Source organism: Drosophila serrata, unplaced genomic scaffold, assembly GCF_035046125.1.
Source record: "Drosophila serrata isolate PLE 108 unplaced genomic scaffold, ASM3504612v1 contig_156, whole genome shotgun sequence".
Classification (NCBI taxonomy): Eukaryota; Metazoa; Arthropoda; class Insecta; order Diptera; family Drosophilidae; genus Drosophila; species Drosophila serrata.
This window is the reverse complement of record NW_028257054.1, coordinates 1,135,444-1,158,902: the sequence shown is the minus strand read 5'-3', so window position 1 is coordinate 1,158,902 and position 23,459 is coordinate 1,135,444. Positions and strand designations below refer to the sequence as shown.

Below are 23,459 nucleotides of genomic sequence, written 5' to 3'. Positions count from 1 at the left end.
CCTTTTTGCAGGGGTTAGTATTAATCAGAAGCTTAAAACACAATGAAGGAATCATTTCCGACCCTATAAATCATATATATTATTGTTCAGAATGAACAGCTGAATCGATCTAGCCATGTCTAGTGGCAAAATAAATGTTTGCATTTTTTTCCGAAATTTGAAAAAAACATAAGGGGTTACATCATTAAAATTTGCTAAATTCGACCAAAAATTGAATTTTCTAAATTTCAAAACGCAGTATGCAGATTTGTTAGCGCTATAAAAATTAGCACAGAACAGCTTTCCGAATTGAAATTAACGCATTATTGGCATAATTATGATGTTTGCAAAACACTGAATTTTTACAAAAATTGCCTGTTTTTATACCTTTTTTCTGGTTATTATAATTTCAGTCCGAAGCTCTTAACAGCATCAACAAACGCAGTATGCAGATTTGTTAGCGCTATAAAGACTAGCACAGAACAGCTTTCCGAATTGAACTTAACGCATTATTGGCATAATTATGAAGTTTGCAAAACACTGAAATTTTACAAAAATTGCCTGTTTTTATACCTTTTTGCAGGGGTTAGTATTAATCAGAAGCTTAAAACACAATGAAGGAATCATTTCCGACCCTATAAATCATATATATTATTGTTCAGAATGAACAGCTGAATCGATCTAGCCATGTCTAGTGGCAAAATAAATGTTTGCATTTTTTTCCGAAATTTGAAAAAAACATAAGGGGTTACATCATTAAAATTTGCTAAATTCGACCAAAAATTGAATTTTCTAAATTTCAAAACGCAGTATGCAGATTTGTTAGCGCTATAAAAATTAGCACAGAACAGCTTTCCGAATTGAAATTAACGCATTATTGGCTTAGTTATGATGTTTGCAAAATACTGAATTTTTACAAAAATTGCCTGTTTTTATACCTTTTTTCTGGTTATTATAATTTCAGTCCGAAGCTCTTAACAGCATCAACAAACGCAGTATGCAGATTTGTTAGCGCTATAAAGACTAGCACAGAACAGCTTTCCGAATTGAAATTAACGCATTATTGGCATAATTATGATGTTTGCAAAACACTGAAATTTTACAAAAATTGCCTGTTTTTATACCTTTTTGCAGGGGTTAGTATTAATCAGAAGCTTAAAACACAATGAAGGAATCATTTCCGACCCTATAAATCATATATATTATTGTTCAGAATGAACAGCTGAATCGATCTAGCCATGTCTAGTGGCAAAATAAATGTTTGCATTTTTTTCCGAAATTTGAAAAAAACATAAGGGGTTACATCATTAAAATTTGCTAAATTCGACCAAAAATTGAATTTTCTAAATTTCAAAACGCAGTATGCAGATTTGTTAGCGCTATAAAAATTAGCACAGAACAGCTTTCCGAATTGAAATTAACGCATTATTGGCTTAGTTATGATGTTTGCAAAATACTGAATTTTTACAAAAATTGCCTGTTTTTATACCTTTTTTCTGGTTATTATAATTTCAGTCCGATGCTCTTAACAGCATCAACAAACGCAGTATGCAGATTTGTTAGCGCTATAAAGACTAGCACAGAACAGCTTTCCGAATTGAAATTAACGCATTATTGGCTTAGTTATGATGTTTGCAAAACACTGAATTTTTACAAAAATTGCCTGTTTTTATACCTTTTTGCAGGGGTTAGTATTAATCAGAAGCTTAAAACACAATGAAGGAATCATTTCCGACCCTATAAATCATATATATTATTGTTCAGAATGAACAGCTGAATCGATCTAGCCATGTCTAGTGGCAAAATAAATGTTTGCATTTTTTTCCGAAATTTGAAAAAAACATAAGGGGTTACATCATTAAAATTTGCTAAATTCGACCAAAAATTGAATTTTCTAAATTTCAAAACGCAGTATGCAGATTTGTTAGCGCTATAAAAATTAGCACAGAACAGCTTTCCGAATTGAAATTAACGCATTATTGGCATAATTATGATGTTTGCAAAATACTGAATTTTTACAAAAATTGCCGGCTTTTATACCTTTTTTCTGGTTATTATAATTTCAGTCCGAAGCTCTTAACAGCATCAACAAACGCAGTATGCAGATTTGTTAGCGCTATAAAGACTAGCACAGAACAGCTTTCCGAATTGAAATTAACGCATTATTGGCTTAGTTATGATGTTTGCAAAACACTGAATTTTTACAAAAATTGCCTGTTTTTATACCTTTTTGCAGGGGTTAGTATTAATCAGAAGCTTAAAACACAATGAAGGAATCATTTCCGACCCTATAAATCATATATATTATTGTTCAGAATGAACAGCTGAATCGATCTAGCCATGTCTAGTGGCAAAATAAATGTTTGCATTTTTTTCCGAAATTTGAAAAAAACATAAGGGGTTACATCATTAAAATTTGCTAAATTCGACCAAAAATTGAATTTTCTAAATTTCAAAACGCAGTATGCAGATTTGTTAGCGCTATAAAAATTAGCACAGAACAGCTTTCCGAATTGAAATTAACGCATTATTGGCTTAGTTATGATGTTTGCAAAATACTGAATTTTTACAAAAATTGCCTGTTTTTATACCTTTTTTCTGGTTATTATAATTTCAGTCCGAAGCTCTTAACAGCATCAACAAACGCAGTATGCAGATTTGTTAGCGCTATAAAGACTAGCACAGAACAGCTTTCCGAATTGAAATTAACGCATTATTGGCTTAATTATGATGTTTGCAAAACACTGAATTTTTACAAAAATTGCCTGTTTTTATACCTTTTTGCAGGGGTTAGTATTAATCAGAAGCTTAAAACACAATGAAGGAATCATTTCCGACCCTATAAATCATATATATTATTGTTCAGAATGAACAGCTGAATCGATCTTGCCATGTCTAGTGGCAAAATAAATGTTTGCATTTTTTTCCGAAATTTGAAAAAAACATAAGGGGTTACATCATTAAAATTTGCTAAATTCGACCAAAAATTTAATTTTCTAAATTTCAAAACGCAGTATGCAGATTTGTTAGCGCTATAAAAATTAGCACAGAACAGCTTTCCGAATTGAAATTAACGCATTATTGGCATAGTTATGATGTTTGCAAAATACTGAATTTTTACAAAAATTGCCTGTTTTTATACCTTTTTTCTGGTTATTATAATTTCAGTCCGAAGCTCTTAACAGCATCAACAAACGCAGTATGCAGATTTGTTAGCGCTATAAAGACTAGCACAGAACAGCTTTCCGAATTGAAATTAACGCATTATTGGCTTAGTTATGATGTTTGCAAAACACTGAATTTTTACAAAAATTGCCTGTTTTTATACCTTTTTGCAGGGGTTAGTATTAATCAGAAGCTTAAAACACAATGAAGGAATCATTTCCGACCCTATAAATCATATATATTATTGTTCAGAATGAACAGCTGAATCGATCTAGCCATGTCTAGTGGCAAAATAAATGTTTGCATTTTTTTCCGAAATTTGAAAAAAACATAAGGGGTTACATCATTAAAATTTGCTAAATTCGACCAAAAATTGAATTTTCTAAATTTCAAAACGCAGTATGCAGATTTGTTAGCGCTATAAAAATTAGCACAGAACAGCTTTCCGAATTGAAATTAACGCATTATTGGCTTATTTATGATGTTTGCAAAATACTGAATTTTTATAAAAATTGCCTGTTTTTATACCTTTTTTCTGGTTATTATAATTTCAGTCCGAAGCTTTTAACAGCATCAAGAAACGCAGTATGCAGATTTGTTAGCGCTATCGAAGCTAACGCAGAACAGCTTTCCGATTTGAAATTAATGCATTTTTATCTTAATTATGATGTTCGAAAAACTTTGAATTTTAGTTTAAATTGCCCTTATGCCTTTTTGCTGGGTATTAGTATTAATCAGAAGCTTATATATTTTTATTTGCAATCAAAATAAAGATCATTAAAGAATTAAACATTTTTAAAAATTGATTCGACAAAACATAACTGTAAGAAATAACAAATCCAACAACAAAAAGCAAATCCAATTTGGCGAATTCTCCATACAAATTTCTTAAATTCTTGGTTTTGTGTACCAGGCAAACAGAAAGCTCCGCAAGCAGCTATTCAACTGATTAAAAAGTTCAAAAATAACGGATCTTTAAAGAGAGGAACGTGAAGAACCTCTCTGATTGGTCAGTTCAAATGTAAACAAAGAGCGGCCATTATGTTAAATTCAAATGTAAACAAAGGGCGCCATTAAAGTTTTGAAGTATCCTCTCTGATTGGTCAATTCAAACGTAAACAAGGGGCGGCCATTAGGAAAGTTGAAAAGAACCGTTATAATCAGCTCGTGCTGTTGTGCTGCTGCTGGGTTGCTGGCAGCTGTTTCTGTTTGCCTGGTTACACCAATTGTTGAATTAGTCCGACTACAGCCCATATTTGTAAGAAATAACAACAAATCCAACAACACACGTAGCTGAATTATCGAAAGTCGCTACTAAACTCGTGTCTTTATGTACCAGGCAAACAGAATGTTGAGCAAGCAGCTGATCCACTGGTACAAATGTCCCAAAATAACGGATCTTCAAAAGAGCGAAACGCGAAGAACCTTCTCTGATTGGTCAATTCAAACGTAAACAAAGGGCGGCCATTAGGTTAAATTCAAATGTAAACAAAGGGCGGCCATTAAAGTCCTGAAGTAACCTCACTGATTGGTCAATCCAAACGTAAACAAAGAGCGGCCATTAGGAGAGTTGAAAAGATCCGTTATAATCAGCTCGTGCTGTTGTGCTGCTGCTGGGTTGCTGCCAGCTGTTTCTGTTTGCCTGGTATAATTATTAAATTTGTCTGGTTAAAGATCCGGGGCCAGGCAGATTTTTTTTAATGAAAACTGACATCGGGAAGCTTTAATGCTGCGGCTTTCCAAAGATAGGTTGATTTGTTGTTATTCCTAATTTTAGAAGTAAATTAGAAAATTTCGAAAATTAAAAATATGAATTCTCTGGGTTTGAGTTAAATTTAATAAAACGAGGTGAGAATAGCAGCTCCTAATAATTGCACTATTTTTTGCTCTTGTCCTTGTCCTTAATGGTGTACTTGTCATAGGATTTTGTGGGATCGTACGGCTCCCAGCGGCTGGCCGGGAAGATGTGCTTGATTCACTCGTACCAGGATCGGTGGAGCACCTTGCCAGCGTGCGACTCCTCTTTTTCGACTCCTCTTTTTGCGGTGATCATGCGCACGTCGTCGTGGACATCGAACTGGAATAGCGGACCGGACTTACTGCGGGCCTTAGTCACAATAAAGTCGTGAAAGGAGTATTGGTGCGGCAGTATCAGATTCTCCTTGACATACATCAGCTGATCGGCCATCACGGTCTTCAGTTCGATAAAATCCTTGCGCAGCAACTCAAGGCACTTTTGCAGGAACTGGTAGATGGAGTTTCCCTTCTTTATCAGTACGCTGCGCCGATGGCCTGATCCGTCCTAGTATGTCCTCGTCCCAGATGTCCTCGTCCTTAAGCTCCGCCTGTTGCATGACCCACTCCTCGCTCGCGCAGCCAGTTCTCCTGCTCCTCGCGATTGCGATCTAGCAAAAAGGAGATGCCCACATCGGGGTTCTTGCAGATCTTTTTCTTATTTAAGGGCACTATAGCGTCCTGCATTTCGGCCCATTTGGCCTTGGGTTTGGCCTCCTGCTTCACCCTTATTTATAGCTCCTCCTCCTCATCGTCGTTGCCTTGTTCATCCTCCTCCTCGTCCACGTTGAAGGATAGCGCCTGTATTTGCCGCTTCTGCTTGTTCTTCTCCGCCTGTATGGCCTCTAGGGCACGCTGCTTCTCCAGATCCTTGCGCCCTTCTTCTGCGCCAGCCTTTTTTCTCGCTCGCGCACATTGTCCTCTTGCTTGGCCTTCAATTTGTCGAGGGAGACCAGGCCGATGGTCGAGGACTTGAGCTGCTGCTTCACGGCATCGTAGTGCGTCGCGAACTTATTCTCAATCTTGTCCAGCTCCAGCTCCTCCTCGATCTTCATCTTGCGAAACTCGAACTCCTGCTCCGGGATCTCATCAGCTGGGCGGTACGCCCCGCCTCGCTGGCGGCCCCCTTGTAGTGTGCCATCTTTTGCTATTTCGCGCTAATTAATTAAATTTCTTATTTTGTTGCAATTTCATAAGTGAAAAATTGTAAACATTCGTAAAATGTGACCGTTGCTCAATGAGTGCAGAATACCACTTCATTGTGTTATGGTATGGTACCAGGCTTATAACACAATCAGGGAATCATTTTCGACCCTATAAATTATATATATTCTAGATCAAAATGAACAGAAGAAAAAACCCTCTTAAAAGGTATAAAAACTGGCCATTTTTTTTTTGAATGCGTCAGACTAAAATTATAAAACCCTGTGTGCTCGCATTCTATGTCAATATTTATATTTATTTTTAAGAAAATTTTTTGTACACACCAAAGCTTAAAAAACTTCTTACAATTTCTTTAAAATTTTGTTTAATAACTAGCTAGATATTACTGAAAATGTCTCAGTAAGCATAATCAGTGTGGAACTAATTGAGTCATCACTGGTAGACTCTAAAAACCAGGTTGGCAGCTCCAAATAGTTTGCTATTGTCTTCGACCCTATTTTTTTAAACTAATATTTCTTATACCACTTATAATTAATACATTCTTTATTTAATTGTCCTGCAGGCAAATTGGTTTCCTGAGTCCTGATCTAAGGAAGGTCTAATTCTGAAATTTTATAAATAAATAAATTTAAAGGTTATCTGTTTCAGTAATGCATTTCGTAGAAGAGATACGTTTACATATATGTATGTATGTACATGTGTATGTGCACACTTGTATAAGACTTCTGTGAGATTTGTATTAAAAATTTTGCTATCTCGCGGAAGCAATATAAATATGTGCATACAAACATATTCCTTACGAGTTCATTTAGGCAGAAAAACAAGGTTACTAAATAGCAAATATACGTTATTTACGTTTATTCATTTATTGATTAAACAAAAGTATTCAAACTCATATGCTTATGAATCAGGTCTTATACGTGGGATTGTGGCAAAAGCCTACCCACACAATCCGCCCCCATTTGGATTATAGTCGACACCATAAGCCGGTTCCGATGTGACGCTATCGGCATTATAAAAATGCGTTGGCTCACACAGCAATGTACAAATATGGCCATGTCCCGTCACCAAAATCTGCTTGTACCCGAGCTCTGATTTCATAGCACCAACTGTTTTATTTATTTCGGAAAAAGAGGCTAAATTATGTAGTGAAATTTGTTAAACTTTTCTATCAAAGGAGTTTTTGTATAAAATGTATGATTCATTTAGTTTTTTGGTCAAAAAAGAGCTTTTACTCTATTATGAACAGAGAATGAAATCTGACATAACCTCAATTGAGGGCGCCGGTCTTGGCCTGTAAATACATTGCGTATGGACATGCATATGTACAATTGCATCTACATTTGTGTGCAGCATGTACATATATCTACATATGTATATATTTAAAAATTATATGTACATGAATATTTTTAGGACACATGGCCCTCGCCCTCCCTTGTTGCATTTCCTGCCTGTGCCTCAGGTTGGATATTTCTGGAAATTCAATAGCAGCTGCCTCTCCTCGGTCTGTTTCTCGAAAACACTGCATTGGCACAGCATAGGAAGGGAGCGGCTTTAACAACAGACCGGCTTACCTAGGTTTCATTGTTGTTTTTGGGTAAAACAACCCCCGTGTAAGGCCGGAACAAAGTACAAACTTACAAATCCGTTCAATGCAATAGCACTCAAAACTGCTACTCTATAGAGGTCGCCTCCGACCACACCCAACGTATTAAGATTGCACCTGAAACTAAATTAAATGCAGATACCTTTTCTTTTTATAAAGTAAAGCTATTAAGTTTTTAAATAATTACAAACAAGTGGCATTTAAATATGAGCTATTATGTTGACCTCTATTATAACCAAGTTTGTACATACATATTTACATAAATATGTATGATGTATGTATGTATGTATGATGATGTATTTTACCACACACATCCAAATGTGGCGTGAGTGTCGTCAGTTAAGGAATGAAGTCATCATTTTTGTTATAGCAACAACGTTTTATGCTCCGACCTCGGATGATGACTCATCGCAGAGAATCAATAAAGTACTGCGCTTTTCCAGAGCAAAAGCCTGGGGCAGGGGGCTGAATACTGAAAATTTGAGTCCATGCAAGTGCACAGCCGGGTACAGTCTGTACTTGCCACATGCAAGTTAAGCCCCCAGCGGCAGTGGCACGAATCGGAGGAAAATAGAAAGCGCTAATTATAGACGAAACATCTAAAAGAAACTGCTCCGCTTTCCCGCAGCGAATAAAGCGGTTAATGAACTCATCGCACTGGAATAGACAGATCGCTGGAAAAAGAAGAAAGAGAAACGAACTGGAATTTCTTCTGTCAACAACTGCTTCTCGCTGATTTTATTCTTGTACACAACATATTGCGTTTAGCTTGGCTTTTCTGCTAGCGTGTCTTTGTGGATAAAATACTATCTGGTTTCCTTCTCGATTATTTCTTCTTTTCATTATTTTTATCGTTTTTATGGTTCGCTTCACAGTGTTGCAGTTGTCGCTTTCAGGAGCGTAGGCATTGATTTCGACGGTTGCCCGCCCACCAACGACGCTCCTGCGCCTTCGAGGGGCACTACATTTAGTACTCCTCGGCACCCTCGCCCTCACCATCGCCGGAGTCCATGCCGACCTCCTCGTAGTCCTTCTCCAGGGCAGCCAAATCCTCACGGGCCTCGGAGAACTCGCCTTCCTCCATACCCTCACCGACGTACCAGTGGACGAAGGCACGCTTGGCGTACATCAGATCGAACTTGTGATCCAGACGGGCCCAGGCCTCGGCGATGGCCGTGGTGTTGGACAACATGCACACGGCGCGCTGCACCTTAGCCAGATCACCGCCAGGCACCACGGTGGGTGGCTGGTAGTTGATGCCGACCTTGAAGCCAGTGGGGCACCAGTCCACGAACTGGATGGTGCGCTTGGTCTTGATGGTGGCAATGGCTGCGTTCACATCCTTGGGGACCACATCACCACGGTACAGCATGCAGCAGGCCATGTACTTGCCGTGACGAGGGTCGCACTTGACCATCTGGTTGGCCGGCTCGAAGCAGGCGTTGGTGATCTCAGCCACCGACAGCTGCTCGTGGTAGGCCTTCTCGGCGGAGATGACGGGGGCGTAGGTCACCAGCGGGAAGTGAATACGGGGGTAGGGCACCAAGTTGGTCTGGAATTCAGTCAGATCAACGTTCAGGGCACCGTCGAAACGCAGAGAGGCGGTGATCGAGGAGACGATCTGGCCGATCAGACGGTTCAGATTGGTGTATGTGGGGCGCTCAATGTCCAAGTTGCGGCGGCAAATGTCATAGATAGCCTCGTTGTCGACCATGAAGGCGCAGTCCGAGTGCTCCAGGGTGGTGTGCGTGGTCAGGATCGAGTTGTAGGGCTCGACCACGGCGGTGGACACCTGCGGTGCTGGGTAGATGGCGAACTCCAGCTTGGACTTCTTGCCGTAGTCCACGGAGAGACGCTCCATCAGCAGGGAGGTGAATCCAGAGCCGGTGCCTCCACCGAAAGAGTGGAAGATCAGGAAGCCCTGCAGACCGGTGCACTGATCAGCCAACTTGCGGATCCTGTCCAGCACGAGATCCACGATCTCCTTGCCGATGGTGTAGTGGCCACGGGCATAGTTGTTCGCGGCGTCCTCCTTGCCGGTGATCAGCTGCTCGGGGTGGAACAGCTGGCGGTAGGTACCAGTGCGGACCTCATCCACTACAGTGGGCTCCAGATCAACGAACACGGCGCGGGGCACGTGCTTGCCGGCTCCAGTCTCACTGAAGAAGGTGTTGAACGAGTCATCACCACCACCAACAGTCTTGTCGGAGGGCATCTGGCCATCGGGCTGGATGCCGTGCTCCAGGCAGTACAACTCCCAGCAGGCGTTGCCGATCTGGACACCAGCCTGGCCAACATGGATAGAGATACATTCACGCTGTTGGCGAAAGAAGAGAAAGGAAAGAGATGATTAATTCCACGCCCAAGAGAAAATCAATAGCCGCAGAGCCGCGCCCAACTTCAAGCGGGCCTATGTGCGCGCGAGCGAGATGGCAATGTGGTATACTAGAATTTTTATGCTGCTGTACTTTGCAAACGCCGAATTTTTCGATCTGTCGCCATTTTCTCTGCCCAAACCGGTAACTATTCGTTAACAAAAAGTATGAAAAACGCTACAAAATTACCCTACAAAATGGATAAACACCGTTCAACTACATCTGCATTACGATTTGCAGCTTTTTTTTCGCATTCCCCTAGCTTTCCACGGCGTTTTCTCTGGCCGAAAAGATGACGTCACCAAATACGAAGAAAATTTTGCAGGCCGGTCGCCATGTTGCCGCGTTGTTCATTCAACTAATTTAGACGCCAATACTTATCACCCGAAAATCTAACTTATTTTTACGCTTTACTCACCATATTGAGTTTTTAGTTTTTTTTTTCACACGCGACAAAGTAAATTTCACAGAAATATGTGGAGCTACGATTTGAGGTCTGATTCGGAGAGCGTATACGTTCGAAGTGCCGGCTATGAGGCTTGACAAACGTAAATGATGGAAAGTTCGAACGCGGGCTGCTTTATATAGCCTCTGGTCTAAATTTATGTATCGCCTACTATATAGCCGACTATGTATACATAAGATTTTTAAGCAGTGTTACCGAAGTTTTGGCTTCAACCCCGTTTTGGCAGACTACGCACCATTCGGCCACACTACACTAGTGGTGACCATTAATATTATTGGAATGCATGGGAATGGGAAGAATAGCTTATATTTTACAGATAAAACTTATTCCATAGAAACATAGAACAAAATAAACTTGCAAAATTAAAAAAATAATTACCATCTTGTATTCATTACATTTCCAAGAATTCGTGAGTTTCCGTCTGATTGTTGTGCTCTCCTCAGTAGAGCTGATTGGTTTTTCCATTTACAAAACATAAAAAAAAAATAAAAATTAAATTAAATGATGAAAATATTTTAAAAGGTGTTTCATAGCATTAAGATTGTGTAAAATTGCCAAACATTTTAATAAAAAAAATATCCGTTGCTTTTTGATTCAAAAGTAGCGCAGTTTACTTGAGTGTGACCAAAGGCAGTACGCCCCGGCAAAGCAGTGTTGCCAGCCAAAACGTTTCAGTGAAAACAACAAGGCAACCAAATTACACGCGAATTTTAAGCTGCTAATTTTAACTGATAATTCTTGGTCAAATAAAATCGCAGCTTTAGCGACAATGCGAATCGAATCGGAGGACTCATTTTGGCTGGACAAGGCGGCCTGTAGTAACGCCGAGAGACAATTTTATGAAGAACGCAATAGGTGCAAAGTTAGTGTACGTAGAGCGGCCGTTACAAGAAAACTTAATTTCACCAGAACCGTTAAAGTGGCGCGACATTTCGGGAAATATGCTTATTCCTGCACTTTATTTATATTTATGTTAAGTCCGAGATAGTCGTCGCTACATATCTACAAACATCGTGATGTGCATGTGTTGCTCACCAAATCCTACACACTACATACTTACACCCCCAAGCGTTGAGGCAGCCGGCTAGTTTGGACGAAGGTGGCTACCCTACAAAAATCAGCTGAAAGCTTCGTTGGGAATGCGTCCCCACATCAATTCAAACATTTAGCCACCAAACAAAACAAAGGCCGAGCTCAGCCGTATTCAATTAAAATTCTCGCTTTTGTCCGTACAGATTGCTGGCCCCGTTCCCGTTCCTGGGCCAGTTGATGGTCCCACACTTCCATCCGCACCCGCAAAGAAAACGAAAAAGCAGAAAAACAAGGCGATGGCCGAGAAGGAACCACCTAATAAACTTCTCTACGTGAGTGCGACTTGGGCTTGTGCTCGATCCGATTGGCATTAAGTTGTATCTGATCTTTTCAGATGAATCCGCTCACCATGGAGGCGAACTTTTTCCTGGAAACGCTGACCGCGGTTAACCAGAAAACTACGCCTCCACAGTTGGATCCGCATCTTACCAAGCTGCTGGAACGAATTGTGGTGGGCATTGAGAAGTATCTGGACCGGAATCCCGCCTATGTGTTGCCTCTTGATACGTCCGGAGCAACCGGAGGTGAGGGTGTGGCGTTTGTGCAGCCGAAGGAACTCCATACGATCAAGCGCACATTTAGTTGCAGTGCATGCACTAATCGCATTGTGGGAACCACTATTGCCAAGGCGGTGGCGCACTTGTCGGAGAATCACCCAAATCCGAATCCTAACGGGCAGGCGGTGCACCAACAGCAGCAGCAGCAGCAATCGAGGCAGGAGAAGAAGCGGGCTCAGGTGAAGGCGCGTCAGGATATGGTAGTGCAGCTGCCAAAAAGTAAGGTCCCTTCCTTTCCCAGGCAAAGATCTTTAGCACATGTTGAACATTCCATTCATATTCAGAGGCCAAGGCCATGATTGTGGGCGAAATCACAAATGTGTTTAAGGACAAATATCCTGTGGCGGACAAGCTAAAAGTGATACCGGAATACGATATTATCGAGCAGGACCTGAGCAAGCTTTTAGCGCCGGCATTTCCTAATCAGCAATTGCGAGTTTACAAATTTGGATCCCGAATAACTGGCATCGGCACGCGATCCTCTGACTTGGACGTATTCGTAGATATTGGTGAGTTAAGGCTCATACCTTATTATGTTCGTGTGTATTCCCCTGGTGACGTGTGATTTCCATCGACAGGCAACACCTTTCACACCTTTGAGCACCGAGCATCGAATGCAACCATCAGCAAGTTGCGGGCGATGCGAAATTTCTTCTGCGGCAGTGATGACTGGCGCATCATTAGAGTGAGACGAATACGACCTGAAAATGGACATAGTTTGTAATCTGTATTCTGTCGTTCAGGTCATTGAGCAGGCTCGTGTTCCCATCATAAAGACCTGTCATTTGCCAACGGGTATCGAGTGCGACATTTGCCTAAATAGTCTTGGTTTTTGCAACACGAATCTGCTGAAGTATGTATTCGAGTCTCAACCACTAGGTAAGTATCGAAAGCATTGCAGCTGTGTAGCTAATTCCACGTCATAATCGTCTTTGTTCTTTCGTGACAGCTCAATACATGTGCATATATGTGAAGAACTGGCTGGAGCGTTGCAAGCTGACGGAGCAAATATCGACGTATAGCATTACATTGATGGTCATTTACTTTTTACAACTCCAGCATCTGCTTCCTGCCATATCGGGCCTGCAGGTGGATCAGTCGATCTCCCAGCTTGTGGGGCGTAAGTTCCTTATTTGTAGCTATTTCGCATGGATGGGATTCTCACTGTTATATTTCCTTTTAAGCGTGGATCGTGAACTTCACGCAAAAATCGCCAAGTGAGATGGGACTGCAGCAAATGGAAGTGACCGTGCCCGTTGTCAAAGGTTTCCTGAAGGCATTCTTTTCATATTTTGCCACCTTTGATTATGAACACTTTTTGGTCTGCCCGTATTTTGGACGCGCTGACACTGAAATAAAGAATATTGAGAAATCACTGCCGAGTCGGTAAGGAAGTATTTTCATTAAAAATAGATACTTAATTAATCTTTTTTTCTTTAATCTTAGGTACTCTGCATATGTAGCTTCGAATCCCGATTGCTTGCTTCAACTGCGAAAACCTATGGTGGTCCAGGATCCTATACAACTTAACCACAACGTGACAAAGGCAGTTACCCGTTATGGCCTGCAAACTTTTGTAGATTACTGTCAGCAAACGGCGTCCTTGCTAGAGGAGCCATCTGCCAATTGGCGCCAGCGGAATACATAATTCACAGCCCGGAGCAAGGAATCTCGTGTCCGGTAGCGATCCCATCCCTCCACTCTGAAGACAGTTCAGTCGCTGGTCTGTTAAGTTATGTATGACTTTGTGTGTGTAAGGGTTTTCCCCTCTGCTGTAAATTCAAGGCGATTAACTCCTGTTTGGTTAATTACAAAACGCACAAAGTATATTAGTGACTTCTGTATATATTTCACTAGCAAGCGTTAGTTATTTTGAGTATTCCGTATACGACTAAATGACTAATTTAAAGATATATCGAGGCTTTCTTTGCCTGGCAGGGAATAACTCAAAATGGTTGGTCAGTAAGTTCTTAAATACCATTCGCATTGTATAAAATTTCTAAAAAATCCGTAAAAATTATAAACTTTTGTGCCAATAAATAGCAACATCTATGTCGCTAAGTGAATCAGCTTTATCTATCTGCCGATATTATATTAGTCATTAAGTTCAGTATAAGGAATACCCTAATTATAAAGGGGTTTGGTTTCAATTGCATTAACACATTAAAAAGCGTCACAATGGCACCAACTGCTTTGATGGGCTGGACTTTACATCTGCCAAGGCAGCCGATTGAAAATTTTCAATAGTAGGTATATGGAGAAGACCACGATGAAAAAGAGGCCCAGAAAGCTGATTCGGTTTAGCCAGTGCTGCTTGGACTCACACATCATGTTGTAAATGTTCAAGGCAGAAGTTTCGGTGTCCTCCTTATCTCCGTTGTTGTCTATGACAAAGTGAGACTTCTCACACTTCTTCTCCAGCGGCATTTGTGACTCCACGCGATGCCGCGCCTCCGCTTCCGACAGCTCATTGCGGGCAATCAGTCGCTCTAGCTGCTTGTCCGAATCGCTGCAAATATGTACAAATTTATACAAGGTTAGAGCACAAAACAGAAGACGCAGCCCTACCAGGACACACAGATAATCTTGTGAATAAAGTCCATTAGGATGCCGGTTTCGAAAAGAAGTGGCAGGTCGAGAACGATCCAAGCATGCCCCGTGACCAGTAGCTTGCACACCCGCCAGAAGATCTTGCGATGAATGGTAGGATGAGTGATCTTGTTCAGTTTCCCACGCAATTCCTTGTCCTCGAAAATCATCTTCCCCAAGGCGGCACGGTTTATTTCCTTGCTGGGCAACAGCACTTCATCGCCGAAAACTTCCCGGATCTGCTGCCAACATGGTTGACCTGGTTCCACAACTAGATAATCAAAAAAAAAAAAAGGCAATTAACGGAAAAGGTCGTTAATTATGGAATGAACGGAAGGCGGATGTGCTCTACATTGAACTCACTCTCCCTGGCTATTTTATCAGCGTCTATCACAGGAATGCCGTGGTTCTCGAACACTTTGCTGACGGTGCTTTTGCCCGTGGCAATACCCCCAGTTACGGCAACAATAAACATATTACGACGGCAGTTAAAATACTATAGTTAGGAATGTTTTAATTTGACAACTAGTAAGAGATGTAGTGTGACCAAGTCCTTTATTTTGTATATACAGTTTAGTGTTTAACAACACTATAAAGTAAGTAGTTTTCTAAGAGGAATAATTTTAGGGTGTTTATAAATTTATTTTTTATTTTTTTGTATTTACTAAAAGGTACAAGCAAATTTGCTTCGTAAAATTTAAGTCGTAATTTATATTGAAATACATAAAATACTAAAAATAAATAGTGTTACCATAACCAAAATACCAAAAGTCACCAGCGCTGTGCAACACTTTTTTTCGCGTATCCAAAATGGCGACCGAGTAATTTTTTTTGCAGCATTTTGTGAAATTTCCACGCGCTCTTTCGATTGAAAACAATATTTCTGCGCGTCCTTCAGTGTCCATCAAAGAACCACATATTTCAGCAGCTTAAATAGATCTCCGTATTAAGGAAAACACAACACAAGATGGTGGACAAAATTGAAATGAGCCTCGACGATATCATCAAGTCCAGCCGCTCACAGAAAAAGCCGCAAGGAGGTGCTGCTCGCGGCGGTCCTGGTGGCGCCCGTCGTCCTGGCGGTCAGCAGCGTGGCCCAGCTGGTGGCGCTCGCCGCGGTGGTGGCGCCGGCGGCTCGCCCAGAAAGCCAGCGCCGGCAAGCGGAGCGGGGGGCGTACTCAAGGGTCGTCGTGGAGCCCCTGCCGGTGTCGTACAGAAGACAAAGTTCGCACGGGTAATTCAAAGCATTTCGACTCCGGTTGAGAAGTCACTGGGAATAATCGGAGCAGCCGGAGCATAATATCCATGCGTTCACCTGGACAAGGCCAAGCAAAGCTCTACTCATGACCTACGCACACCACTACAAGTACAAATACAACCTCATGTAGGTGGGAAGGCTGAATGCAGAAATCAAAATGGCGCGGCTAACGGTGCCAAGGCCTTCCACGGACGGAACAGATCAGCATTAAGCTCTTCCACGACCCCGACCTCGCATCTTCAAGCGCCAGCGACGCCTAAACTTCCCCTTAACCCCGTTCTTACAGAACACTAAACTAAACCAAACATATATATATATATGTATATATACCAAAACAGACAGTGCATCAGCAATATGCTTTCGCTTTGAGTCCATTCTCTTTCCCAGTTTTCCTCGTGAATCTCTCCCGTCTCTCTTGGCAGTCCTGTTGAGGCTAGGATACGATGCAACTGCTGCCAGTGCTACTCTCACCAAATTTTTGATACGCATCGCGTGATCGAACCAACAAAACAACATACCCTTCTACCTAATACTACCCCCACCTCTAGGGCGATGTAAACAGCGCATGGAAGCATGATATGTACGACGGACCCAAGCGGGGCTCCGCCGCTGCTGGAGGAACCGGACCCACTCGTCTCATCGTTGGAAACTTGGACTACGGCGTGTCCAATACCGACATCAAGGAGCTATTCAATGACTTTGGACCAATGAAGAAGGCGGCAGTGCATTATGATCGCTCTGGTCGTTCATTGGGTGAGTTTATAGCAATGAAAAAAATAAATTGAACAAACTCGTTAAGTATGTAGGATACTGCTATGGTTATACCATTGTAACCAACAGGGTAAAACGGATGCAATAAAATTCGGTGAACCTTAATTAGGCGCCTGGTAAAGAAAACTAAACTCTTATTTAAAATTTGAACAGAATGAACAGCCCAGAAATTTTGCCAATTTTTTCAACATTTGATAAGGGGTTACATCGTTAAAATTGCCAGAAATTGGCAAAAATTTTAATTTATTTAATTATTAAAATTGGTATGCATTTTTATTAACCTATTTTAACCAATTAACCAATTTTAAATTTGTCCTGCAAAATCACTTCCCTTTATACCACCATTTAACCCTCCTTTTACCTTTTTGCTTTTACAGGCACCGCTGATGTAATTTTTGAGCGTCGCGCCGACGCGTTGAAAGCCGTCAAACAGTACCATGGAGTCCCTCTGGACGGGCGCCCCATGACCATTCAGCTAGCTGTCTCGGATGTAGCCGCCTTGACACGCCCCGTGGCCTCGACCGATGTGAAGCGACGCGTCGGAGGCAGTGCAGCGGCTGCTCCATTCAAGCGTGGTGGTGCGTATCCGAAAAACCTTTAAATCGGGGACCGTGAATAATGTAAATGTTTTTTTTAAACTAAACAAATCACCCATAAACAAATCAACATGAAGATCATTTTTGGATTTATGCGCTTCCACAAAGATTTTTAAATACCTATTTAAACTTTTATGTAACAAATTAGTTAACACCTATGGACTTAACACTTTGTATTTTTGATAACAAGATTATAGCTAATTAATATAATTTTTATAAGGAGATTAGTACTGAAACATTAGCTTATTAATATACTTTTCAAAAGTCCCCCAAAAAGAATATATTATCCCTCCCGATATTGAATTAAGTATTATTTATCATAAATCGTTAATTCATTTACACATACAAGCTTTAGAAATGTTCCAAACATTAGGTGAGAAGTTTATAAACTATACAATAATATAATGGAGTCAAAAGAATGATAGCAATTACACGGTCCTTGATTTTAGCAACCCCATCCAATCCTTCAATCCTTACATTTCCCTTTGCAAACTGTGTTTCATAGGTGGACAAGCTGGAGGATCCTCGCGTCGCGGAGGTTTTAAACGTCCGACCGGAGGCAAACCCGCCGCCGGCGGAGGCCAGCGAAGGGAGCGCAAGGCCCCACCCACTGCCGAGGAGCTGGACGCCGAACTGGACTCGTACATCAACGACATGAAGATTTAAATTAGCCAATAGTCTGAATTAGTATATCAAGAAAAACACAATCCCTAGACTTAAGTCAGCCACACACATGGACAGTCTCAGAATTGTACTAGAAACACACATCCGGATCAACGACGACGCCGCGCACAAGCATGTGGGATCAATCCCAATCCATATAATTGTTAATTATATATACATATATATGGCGGCTAGTTTGATAAGTCGAACAACTTGAAAACATTTGATGCTGTATTTAATATTAATACGTACGCTTTAACAACAACGGGTTCGAACCGACTTTGACTTAATCGACACACCTGTAATTCTAAACTGAAGTGTAATAAAAATACTAGAATTAATTTCGTGACCAAACCAAAACTTGTCTTCACTGACCACGCCCCATCATCTCACTAGGTTAGCAGTTTATTGTTAAGCTAGTAGGCGGACTCGAGAAACTCCACCTTTAAAGTGCTTCAATAAAAGAAAGCAATACGTAATTATTACATCTTTTATTTTTGAATAATACATCGATGGTTGTTGTTATAAAAGAGGAGTTCATGTTGGACAAACTTTACAGACTATTTAGAAGTTTCAATTGGACACACTTTAAGTATAAATGCTAAATTGGACTTCGGTAGCAGTCGGTGGTGGGTGGTAGAAGTTTAGCAAAGTCAATCCGGAATCTTCATGGGGCGGAATCACGAGTTACTTAAATTTTTCAACAATTGCGTTAGACGTGTTAAACATTTTACGTTTAGGGACAAACAAGATGAGAGGGGGTTACAGGAAGAACAGGGAAAAACTATTCAAGAGTTTCTTTTGTCGAGAAGATCTGCGTATGAATATAGATAATGCGACTCTAAATATATGTGTATATGTTATGTTATAAGCGAGTTATATTTATAGGTTTATTTTGGGCTGAGGATGTGTTGATGAGTCATTAAATGCTTGGCAGCTGCCACTGCTCCTCTCACTCCGACACTCTACCAGAATCCGCCCGACGAATATCCGCCAGGTGGGACACGACCGCGTGCCTCTCCGTTCGTGGCAGCCGACGGCTTGTTGGCCGCCTCTGTCTTGGGCTGACTGGGCGCGGCCGCTTTGCCTTCCTCCTTCTGTGTGGACACCTCTTCGCGCAGCTTCTCCACCACCTTATTGGGATCGGTGGAGCCCATGCAGGCATTGAGATTCGAGGAGTTCTGTTGATTGTACTTGGCGCGCGGCGCATTAACGGCCACCTCAGGCTCCGAGAAGATGTTGGTGTGACCGCCACCCGGGGGCTTTAGGACACGGCTGGAGGGACGGGTGCTGGAGGTCAGTCCAATTTTCAGCTCGGTGGACGTCATTTTGTCGTTGCTGATGTGCTGGCGGTTGTGGCTGCAATGCATAACAATTGAAAAGCGAATCAGATGCGGTTGGAAATACGAGAGAGTAGTAGCCTGGCATACAAATGATTCTGGCCGGGGGAAAATCTAGTTACGCCACTTGCGGATGTGGCCGACACAATGACGCCCGATGTCGACGTCGCCCCACTGAGGAAACTCTGGGTCTGTGTGTAGAATGGAGTGAAAACGAGACCCATTCGTTCTGCCCCTAAAACTCCCGCTCCCTTGTGTCTGTCTCCCTTGTCTTTTCATCTCACATAGAAATTTATCGGCTCCTCCTCTTTATGTTTTCGCTGGTGGCGCGTTCTCTCTCTACTCTTTGCCGTTTACTGTAATTGCGCGCTTTGTTGCCGCCGCACTTTCATTGTTGTTCTTTTTCTTGTTAGGTTCATCGTTTTGGTGTCAAGCATTCGCACAGTGGGGTTGGGAAGGTACGATTTTTTCTGCAAATATGAGGAGTACAGTGACTTACAAGTCACAATAGGCAAGCTTAGGTCATCGCATATTATAGTGCATTTTGTATTGTATTCAAAATAAAACTATGAGTCAGCTTGCTGCCAAAGATTCTCTTAACCGAATAGGCCCTGTAGTTGTTGCTTTGCACGGAAAAGAGGTCGCTTTCAACGCGATGACATCTCTCCGCAACTTTGCAATGATGCGTCATCCGCTGGGGGAGGTACATACCACCCAGTCCCAATCCCGCCACTCCTAGTCCCAGGGGTAGCTGCCAGAGGCCCCACATAAACGCACAACTATGTTATGTTTGGACATGGGAAAACAAAGCAAAGTGAATGACCTCGCCGAGTCAAAGATCTCTAGATTAGACGGCTCGATTGCGACTCCCATAGTTAGGCGCTTTTTCCACCTGGGCAAAAAAAAAGTGTAGCGGCAAACAAAAGCCAAAAAACGGAGAGACTGATTGCCGAGCTCCCTTCCCCATACCCTTTTTTGGCTTCACAATGCGTTGCTACACTGATTTATAGGAAATTGGTGAACATTGTGCGGTGCTGGGTGTATGTAGTTTGATTTGTAGGGTATTCAAACGTCGACGTGACCAGGTTAATGTCATTTTCCTCATTACTACCGAAGCTGATGTTGTTGCCGTTTCCCTTAAGCGATAGCCGGCTTCATACACACACACAACCACGTGCAAAACGACATGTACTTTGTCCATGTAAGTCACATTAGCGGTGCCTCTCTGATTGTATTTTTGTAGAAATTATGAGTAATGAGCAATCTGGATATAACTTGAAATTGTAGGCCCTCTCGCCATCTCACTCACTCTGCTATTGCCTATCTGCCGATTGCCTGACTTGTTGACCAAATAAATATGGACAAAACACATTAGGACGGACCAAAAGCCAGTTTCGGCGAGACCTACTTAAAAACTTGGCGATGCACACGGAAACTGGCCGAGCAAACCAGCAACAACTTCTACTCTAAGACCGCTGGCCAAAATTCGGTTCAAACCGCTTCCAGGTAGTTTTTTAGGTGCAATCGACGCTATCAACATGGCTGCCAAAAGCAGGGGCCAAAAGAGACAAGGGAGAGAAACATAAAACCGGGAATAAAGAGGATGAGTTATTTATAATGCATATGGCAGATGTGCTGAAATAGAATTTAAAAGCAGCTGCAGCACACACACACAGACAGCGCTTGCGCCCGGAGGCTCAAATTCCAAGACACTAGCGGAAAGTGTTGGTCTGAGGGAATTATTGATTTTTGTCTCAGTCCTTCTTGGGAAACACTTCCCCAGTAGGTTGATTATTCTATTAGCAATAGGTGCTTACCTTAGGCAAAGTTCCAAACACGGTTTAAAGCTTGACTTCAAAAATTCACAAAAATTCGCAAAAATTCAAAAACACGACGCTCCTCAACGAATTTTTTTTTTGTTTGTTTTAATTTGCAGAAAATACCAAAGTATCTGATGTGATTTTGAATATATTTTTCGAAAATTTGTTTGGTCACTCTGAAACCCTAAGCTGTTACTTAACATTTTACATCCTATACGTCTTTAAAGAAATTGTACACGTTTACAGATACATGCGGTAGAATTCTCATGTATAAATTTAAATTCATTGACAGAGCTGCTCTCATCTATAGAGAAACAGCTTAAATTAACAGAATTCTATCGCTGGTTGTCGGGTGGATGTAAATTAACAGAAGCCTCTGTTAATTTCAATGAAAACATCTATGCATCGTTGCTGGAAAAACATAGGGCGCTATCGATATTATCAATTTTTAAATGTTGTTTTCAAAACGTCGATTTTTGCGCACTATCGATGTTTTGAAATTTTAATTTTATTTTACTTTTTTCATGTGTAGATTATTGTGCTAGGCTTAAAAAACAATTTGTTTTTATTAATTTCATTTCGTTTTGTACTCTTTATCTTTAATATTAAGACAATTAAATGATTTTTTTTTGTTTCAAACGTTAATGATAATAATATATGACCTTTTATGTTTTGACTCATTTTGGACACGAAAAACTTTAGTTCACGGGTATTTTTAAATTTAAATTCCATATGACATATGATATTGACTATATAAGGTACAATGCCTGCAATGTGACCGAATGCCAATTATGGGAATAACTACATATATATAAATATAATGCCTCTTGAAGTTTACTCATTATAAAAATGAAAGTTTGTATACCCTTACAGCTTTTAAAATACGCCAACGGGTATTTACTTCGGAAACTCCTGATTAAAATTGGAACACCCTCTGTTAGGGTGTAGTTAGTGGCAAGGGAATACGACTTATGGGTTCCAAGCGACAAATTTAGAATTCCAATGATTGATAACAACATACATAAGTTGCTAACTTATCCTTTATATATATATCCGTGAAATCGGCAAGTTCAGACATAGTAAAGATTTTTTGTCGGCATTAAAGGTTCTCCTTCTTAAACCTTCAACCAATTTACATGAACTCGCTAGTTTTGGGTATTTATAATCAAGTTAATCCAAATACTTAAATTCACGATTTAAATCTTTTATTATCTTATCCAGTTTGGATTTCCTCGCTAATATGCATGATCCTAACGATCACAGTGTATGTTTATGTAAAAAAGCTTCGAAACCAGTTGGGAATGTGCCTTGTATTCTACTTATTCTGTCGGCTTGTCAGTGAATCACTGTGGTTACTTCTCCAGTTATATAACTATGAATTACTACAAATTACAGGCTTTTGTCTGGCTACAGGTAAATAAGTTATAAATGTGTAACAATAAGTGTATATAACACAATTTTGCTAGGTTACACTACCTATTTCTTCGCAATGGCATCTGAACTTTGGGGCACTGCCTTCAGTCACCTTGTATGGAAAGGATTGAATGCTGTGAATCTAAATGATGGCGAAAGCAGGTTCCTGGCCCACAACATCTTTGCTTGGGGCACAGCGGCTTCTTTAACGGCAGTCATTTTTTTATTGGATTATTCTCTTTTACTGCCCGATGTTGGCATGAGACATTGCTGGTTGACCGAAAAAGCTTACTCTATCTGCTTCAACTTACCAACAGCGGCAATGGATTCCTACAATGTAATCGTGTTTACGTTGACGGCTTTTCGCATTGCAAAAGTTAAGCGCGATATAAGGAAGTTCAATCCTAATGACGAGAGAAGGACTAAAGTTAAATCGGACTATAAGAAGTAAACTCAAATTTGATTAGATTATGGTGCATTAGAAATCTTTTCATTCCCATCCTGATTACAGTTTCCTAATGCTTCTGCGGCTGTTTAGCATTATGGCCTTTTCGTGGAGTTTGAAAACTCTTCTAAAAATAACGGAGGGCGATATCAAGATGGTGGTCGAATTGGTGTTACAATATTTCGAAACGTCATTTGGGATAATAATTTTTGCACTATTTATTCTAAAGCGCAGCACGCTTCGACTTCTTATGAAAAGGTAAGTGTTCCACGATTTGGTAGATTATATTAAAGTATCCGTAATTTTTGTCTCCATACAGCTTTCAGTAAATGGCAAATGGACAGGATGGAAATGGCCCAATATCCT

The 23,459-nt window shown here is 41.0% G+C and overlaps 6 protein-coding genes and 1 pseudogene across 8 annotated transcripts; 3 read left to right on the top strand and 4 right to left on the bottom strand.

Moving 5' to 3' along the window:
* Nucleotides 1-4,961: 4,961 nt before the first annotated feature.
* On the bottom strand, nt 4,962-6,361 carry LOC110177200 (protein FAM50 homolog pseudogene; annotated as a pseudogene).
* Nucleotides 6,362-8,414: 2,053 nt separating this feature from the next.
* alphaTub84B (alpha-Tubulin at 84B) lies at nt 8,415-10,636 on the bottom strand. Its single transcript, XM_020943709.2, has 2 exons — nt 10,502-10,636; nt 8,415-10,025 (listed from the first exon to the last, which is right to left on the bottom strand). Exons 1-2 carry the CDS (start codon nt 10,502-10,504, stop codon nt 8,676-8,678), a joined length of 1,353 nt encoding a protein of 450 aa, XP_020799368.1. The 5' UTR covers nt 10,505-10,636; the 3' UTR covers nt 8,415-8,675.
* Nucleotides 10,637-11,187: 551 nt separating this feature from the next.
* Tailor (tailor) lies at nt 11,188-14,321 on the top strand. The gene is made up of 9 exons (XM_020943787.2): nt 11,188-11,417; nt 11,785-11,913; nt 11,976-12,417; nt 12,483-12,707; nt 12,777-12,883; nt 12,942-13,077; nt 13,148-13,318; nt 13,383-13,584; nt 13,645-14,321. The coding sequence occupies exons 1-9, from the start codon at nt 11,319-11,321 to the stop codon at nt 13,844-13,846; spliced, it is 1,713 nt and encodes a 570-aa protein (XP_020799446.2). The 5' UTR covers nt 11,188-11,318; the 3' UTR covers nt 13,847-14,321.
* Nucleotides 14,024-15,367, bottom strand: Dpck (Dephospho-CoA kinase). The gene is made up of 3 exons (XM_020943788.2): nt 15,151-15,367; nt 14,767-15,058; nt 14,024-14,707 (listed from the first exon to the last, which is right to left on the bottom strand). Exons 1-3 carry the CDS (start codon nt 15,260-15,262, stop codon nt 14,407-14,409), a joined length of 705 nt encoding a protein of 234 aa, XP_020799447.2. The 5' UTR covers nt 15,263-15,367; the 3' UTR covers nt 14,024-14,406.
* Nucleotides 15,368-15,566: 199 nt separating this feature from the next.
* Nucleotides 15,567-18,546, top strand: Ref1 (RNA and export factor binding protein 1). Its single transcript, XM_020943745.2, has 4 exons — nt 15,567-16,021; nt 16,594-16,798; nt 17,194-17,394; nt 17,918-18,546. The coding sequence occupies exons 1-4, from the start codon at nt 15,755-15,757 to the stop codon at nt 18,076-18,078; spliced, it is 834 nt and encodes a 277-aa protein (XP_020799404.1). The 5' UTR covers nt 15,567-15,754; the 3' UTR covers nt 18,079-18,546.
* Nucleotides 18,547-18,551: 5 nt separating this feature from the next.
* LOC110177161 (uncharacterized) lies at nt 18,552-21,429 on the bottom strand. 3 transcript variants are annotated; one of them, XM_020943747.2, is made up of 2 exons: nt 21,233-21,429; nt 18,552-19,434 (listed from the first exon to the last, which is right to left on the bottom strand). In XM_020943747.2, exon 2 carries the CDS (start codon nt 19,401-19,403, stop codon nt 19,041-19,043), a length of 363 nt encoding a protein of 120 aa, XP_020799406.2. In that variant the 5' UTR covers nt 19,404-19,434; nt 21,233-21,429; the 3' UTR covers nt 18,552-19,040. The 3 variants fall into 3 exon arrangements, with proteins under 3 accessions (XP_020799406.2, XP_086682394.1, XP_020799405.2); XM_086826268.1 differs by lacking the exon at nt 21,233-21,429 and adding an exon at nt 20,725-20,987; XM_020943746.2 differs by lacking the exon at nt 21,233-21,429 and adding an exon at nt 19,506-20,012.
* A 1,033-nt stretch (nt 21,430-22,462) lies between these two features.
* LOC147644566 (G protein-coupled receptor Mth-like) lies at nt 22,463-23,390 on the top strand. The gene is made up of 3 exons (XM_086826267.1): nt 22,463-22,648; nt 22,702-23,095; nt 23,160-23,390. The coding sequence occupies exons 1-3, from the start codon at nt 22,480-22,482 to the stop codon at nt 23,353-23,355; spliced, it is 759 nt and encodes a 252-aa protein (XP_086682393.1). The 5' UTR covers nt 22,463-22,479; the 3' UTR covers nt 23,356-23,390.
* Nucleotides 23,391-23,459: the final 69 nt, after the last annotated feature.

Coding starts and splice junctions, on each gene's coding strand:
- Tailor (XM_020943787.2), top strand. CDS start 11,319: ATGCGAATCGAATCGGAGGACTCATTTTGGCTGGACAAGGCGGCCTGT. Junction 12,418..12,482: donor GGTAGTGCAGCTGCCAAAAA/GTAAGGTCCCTT, acceptor ATTCATATTCAG/AGGCCAAGGCCATGATTGTG. Junction 12,708..12,776: donor GGACGTATTCGTAGATATTG/GTGAGTTAAGGC, acceptor TTCCATCGACAG/GCAACACCTTTCACACCTTT.
- Ref1 (XM_020943745.2), top strand. CDS start 15,755: ATGGTGGACAAAATTGAAATGAGCCTCGACGATATCATCAAGTCCAGC. Junction 16,022..16,593: donor AGAAGACAAAGTTCGCACGG/GTAATTCAAAGC, acceptor CCCCACCTCTAG/GGCGATGTAAACAGCGCATG. Junction 16,799..17,193: donor TCGCTCTGGTCGTTCATTGG/GTGAGTTTATAG, acceptor TTGCTTTTACAG/GCACCGCTGATGTAATTTTT.
- LOC147644566 (XM_086826267.1), top strand. CDS start 22,480: ATGATCCTAACGATCACAGTGTATGTTTATGTAAAAAAGCTTCGAAAC. Junction 22,649..22,701: donor AGGCTTTTGTCTGGCTACAG/GTAAATAAGTTA, acceptor CAATTTTGCTAG/GTTACACTACCTATTTCTTC. Junction 23,096..23,159: donor GTTAAATCGGACTATAAGAA/GTAAACTCAAAT, acceptor TCCTGATTACAG/TTTCCTAATGCTTCTGCGGC.
- LOC110177161 (XM_020943746.2), bottom strand. CDS start 19,639: ATGGGTCTCGTTTTCACTCCATTCTACACACAGACCCAGAGTTTCCTC. Junction 19,435..19,505: donor TCCCCCGGCCAGAATCATTT/GTATGCCAGGCT, acceptor TATGCATTGCAG/CCACAACCGCCAGCACATCA.
- Dpck (XM_020943788.2), bottom strand. CDS start 15,262: ATGTTTATTGTTGCCGTAACTGGGGGTATTGCCACGGGCAAAAGCACC. Junction 15,059..15,150: donor TGATAAAATAGCCAGGGAGA/GTGAGTTCAATG, acceptor TTGATTATCTAG/TTGTGGAACCAGGTCAACCA. Junction 14,708..14,766: donor AAGATTATCTGTGTGTCCTG/GTAGGGCTGCGT, acceptor ACATATTTGCAG/CGATTCGGACAAGCAGCTAG.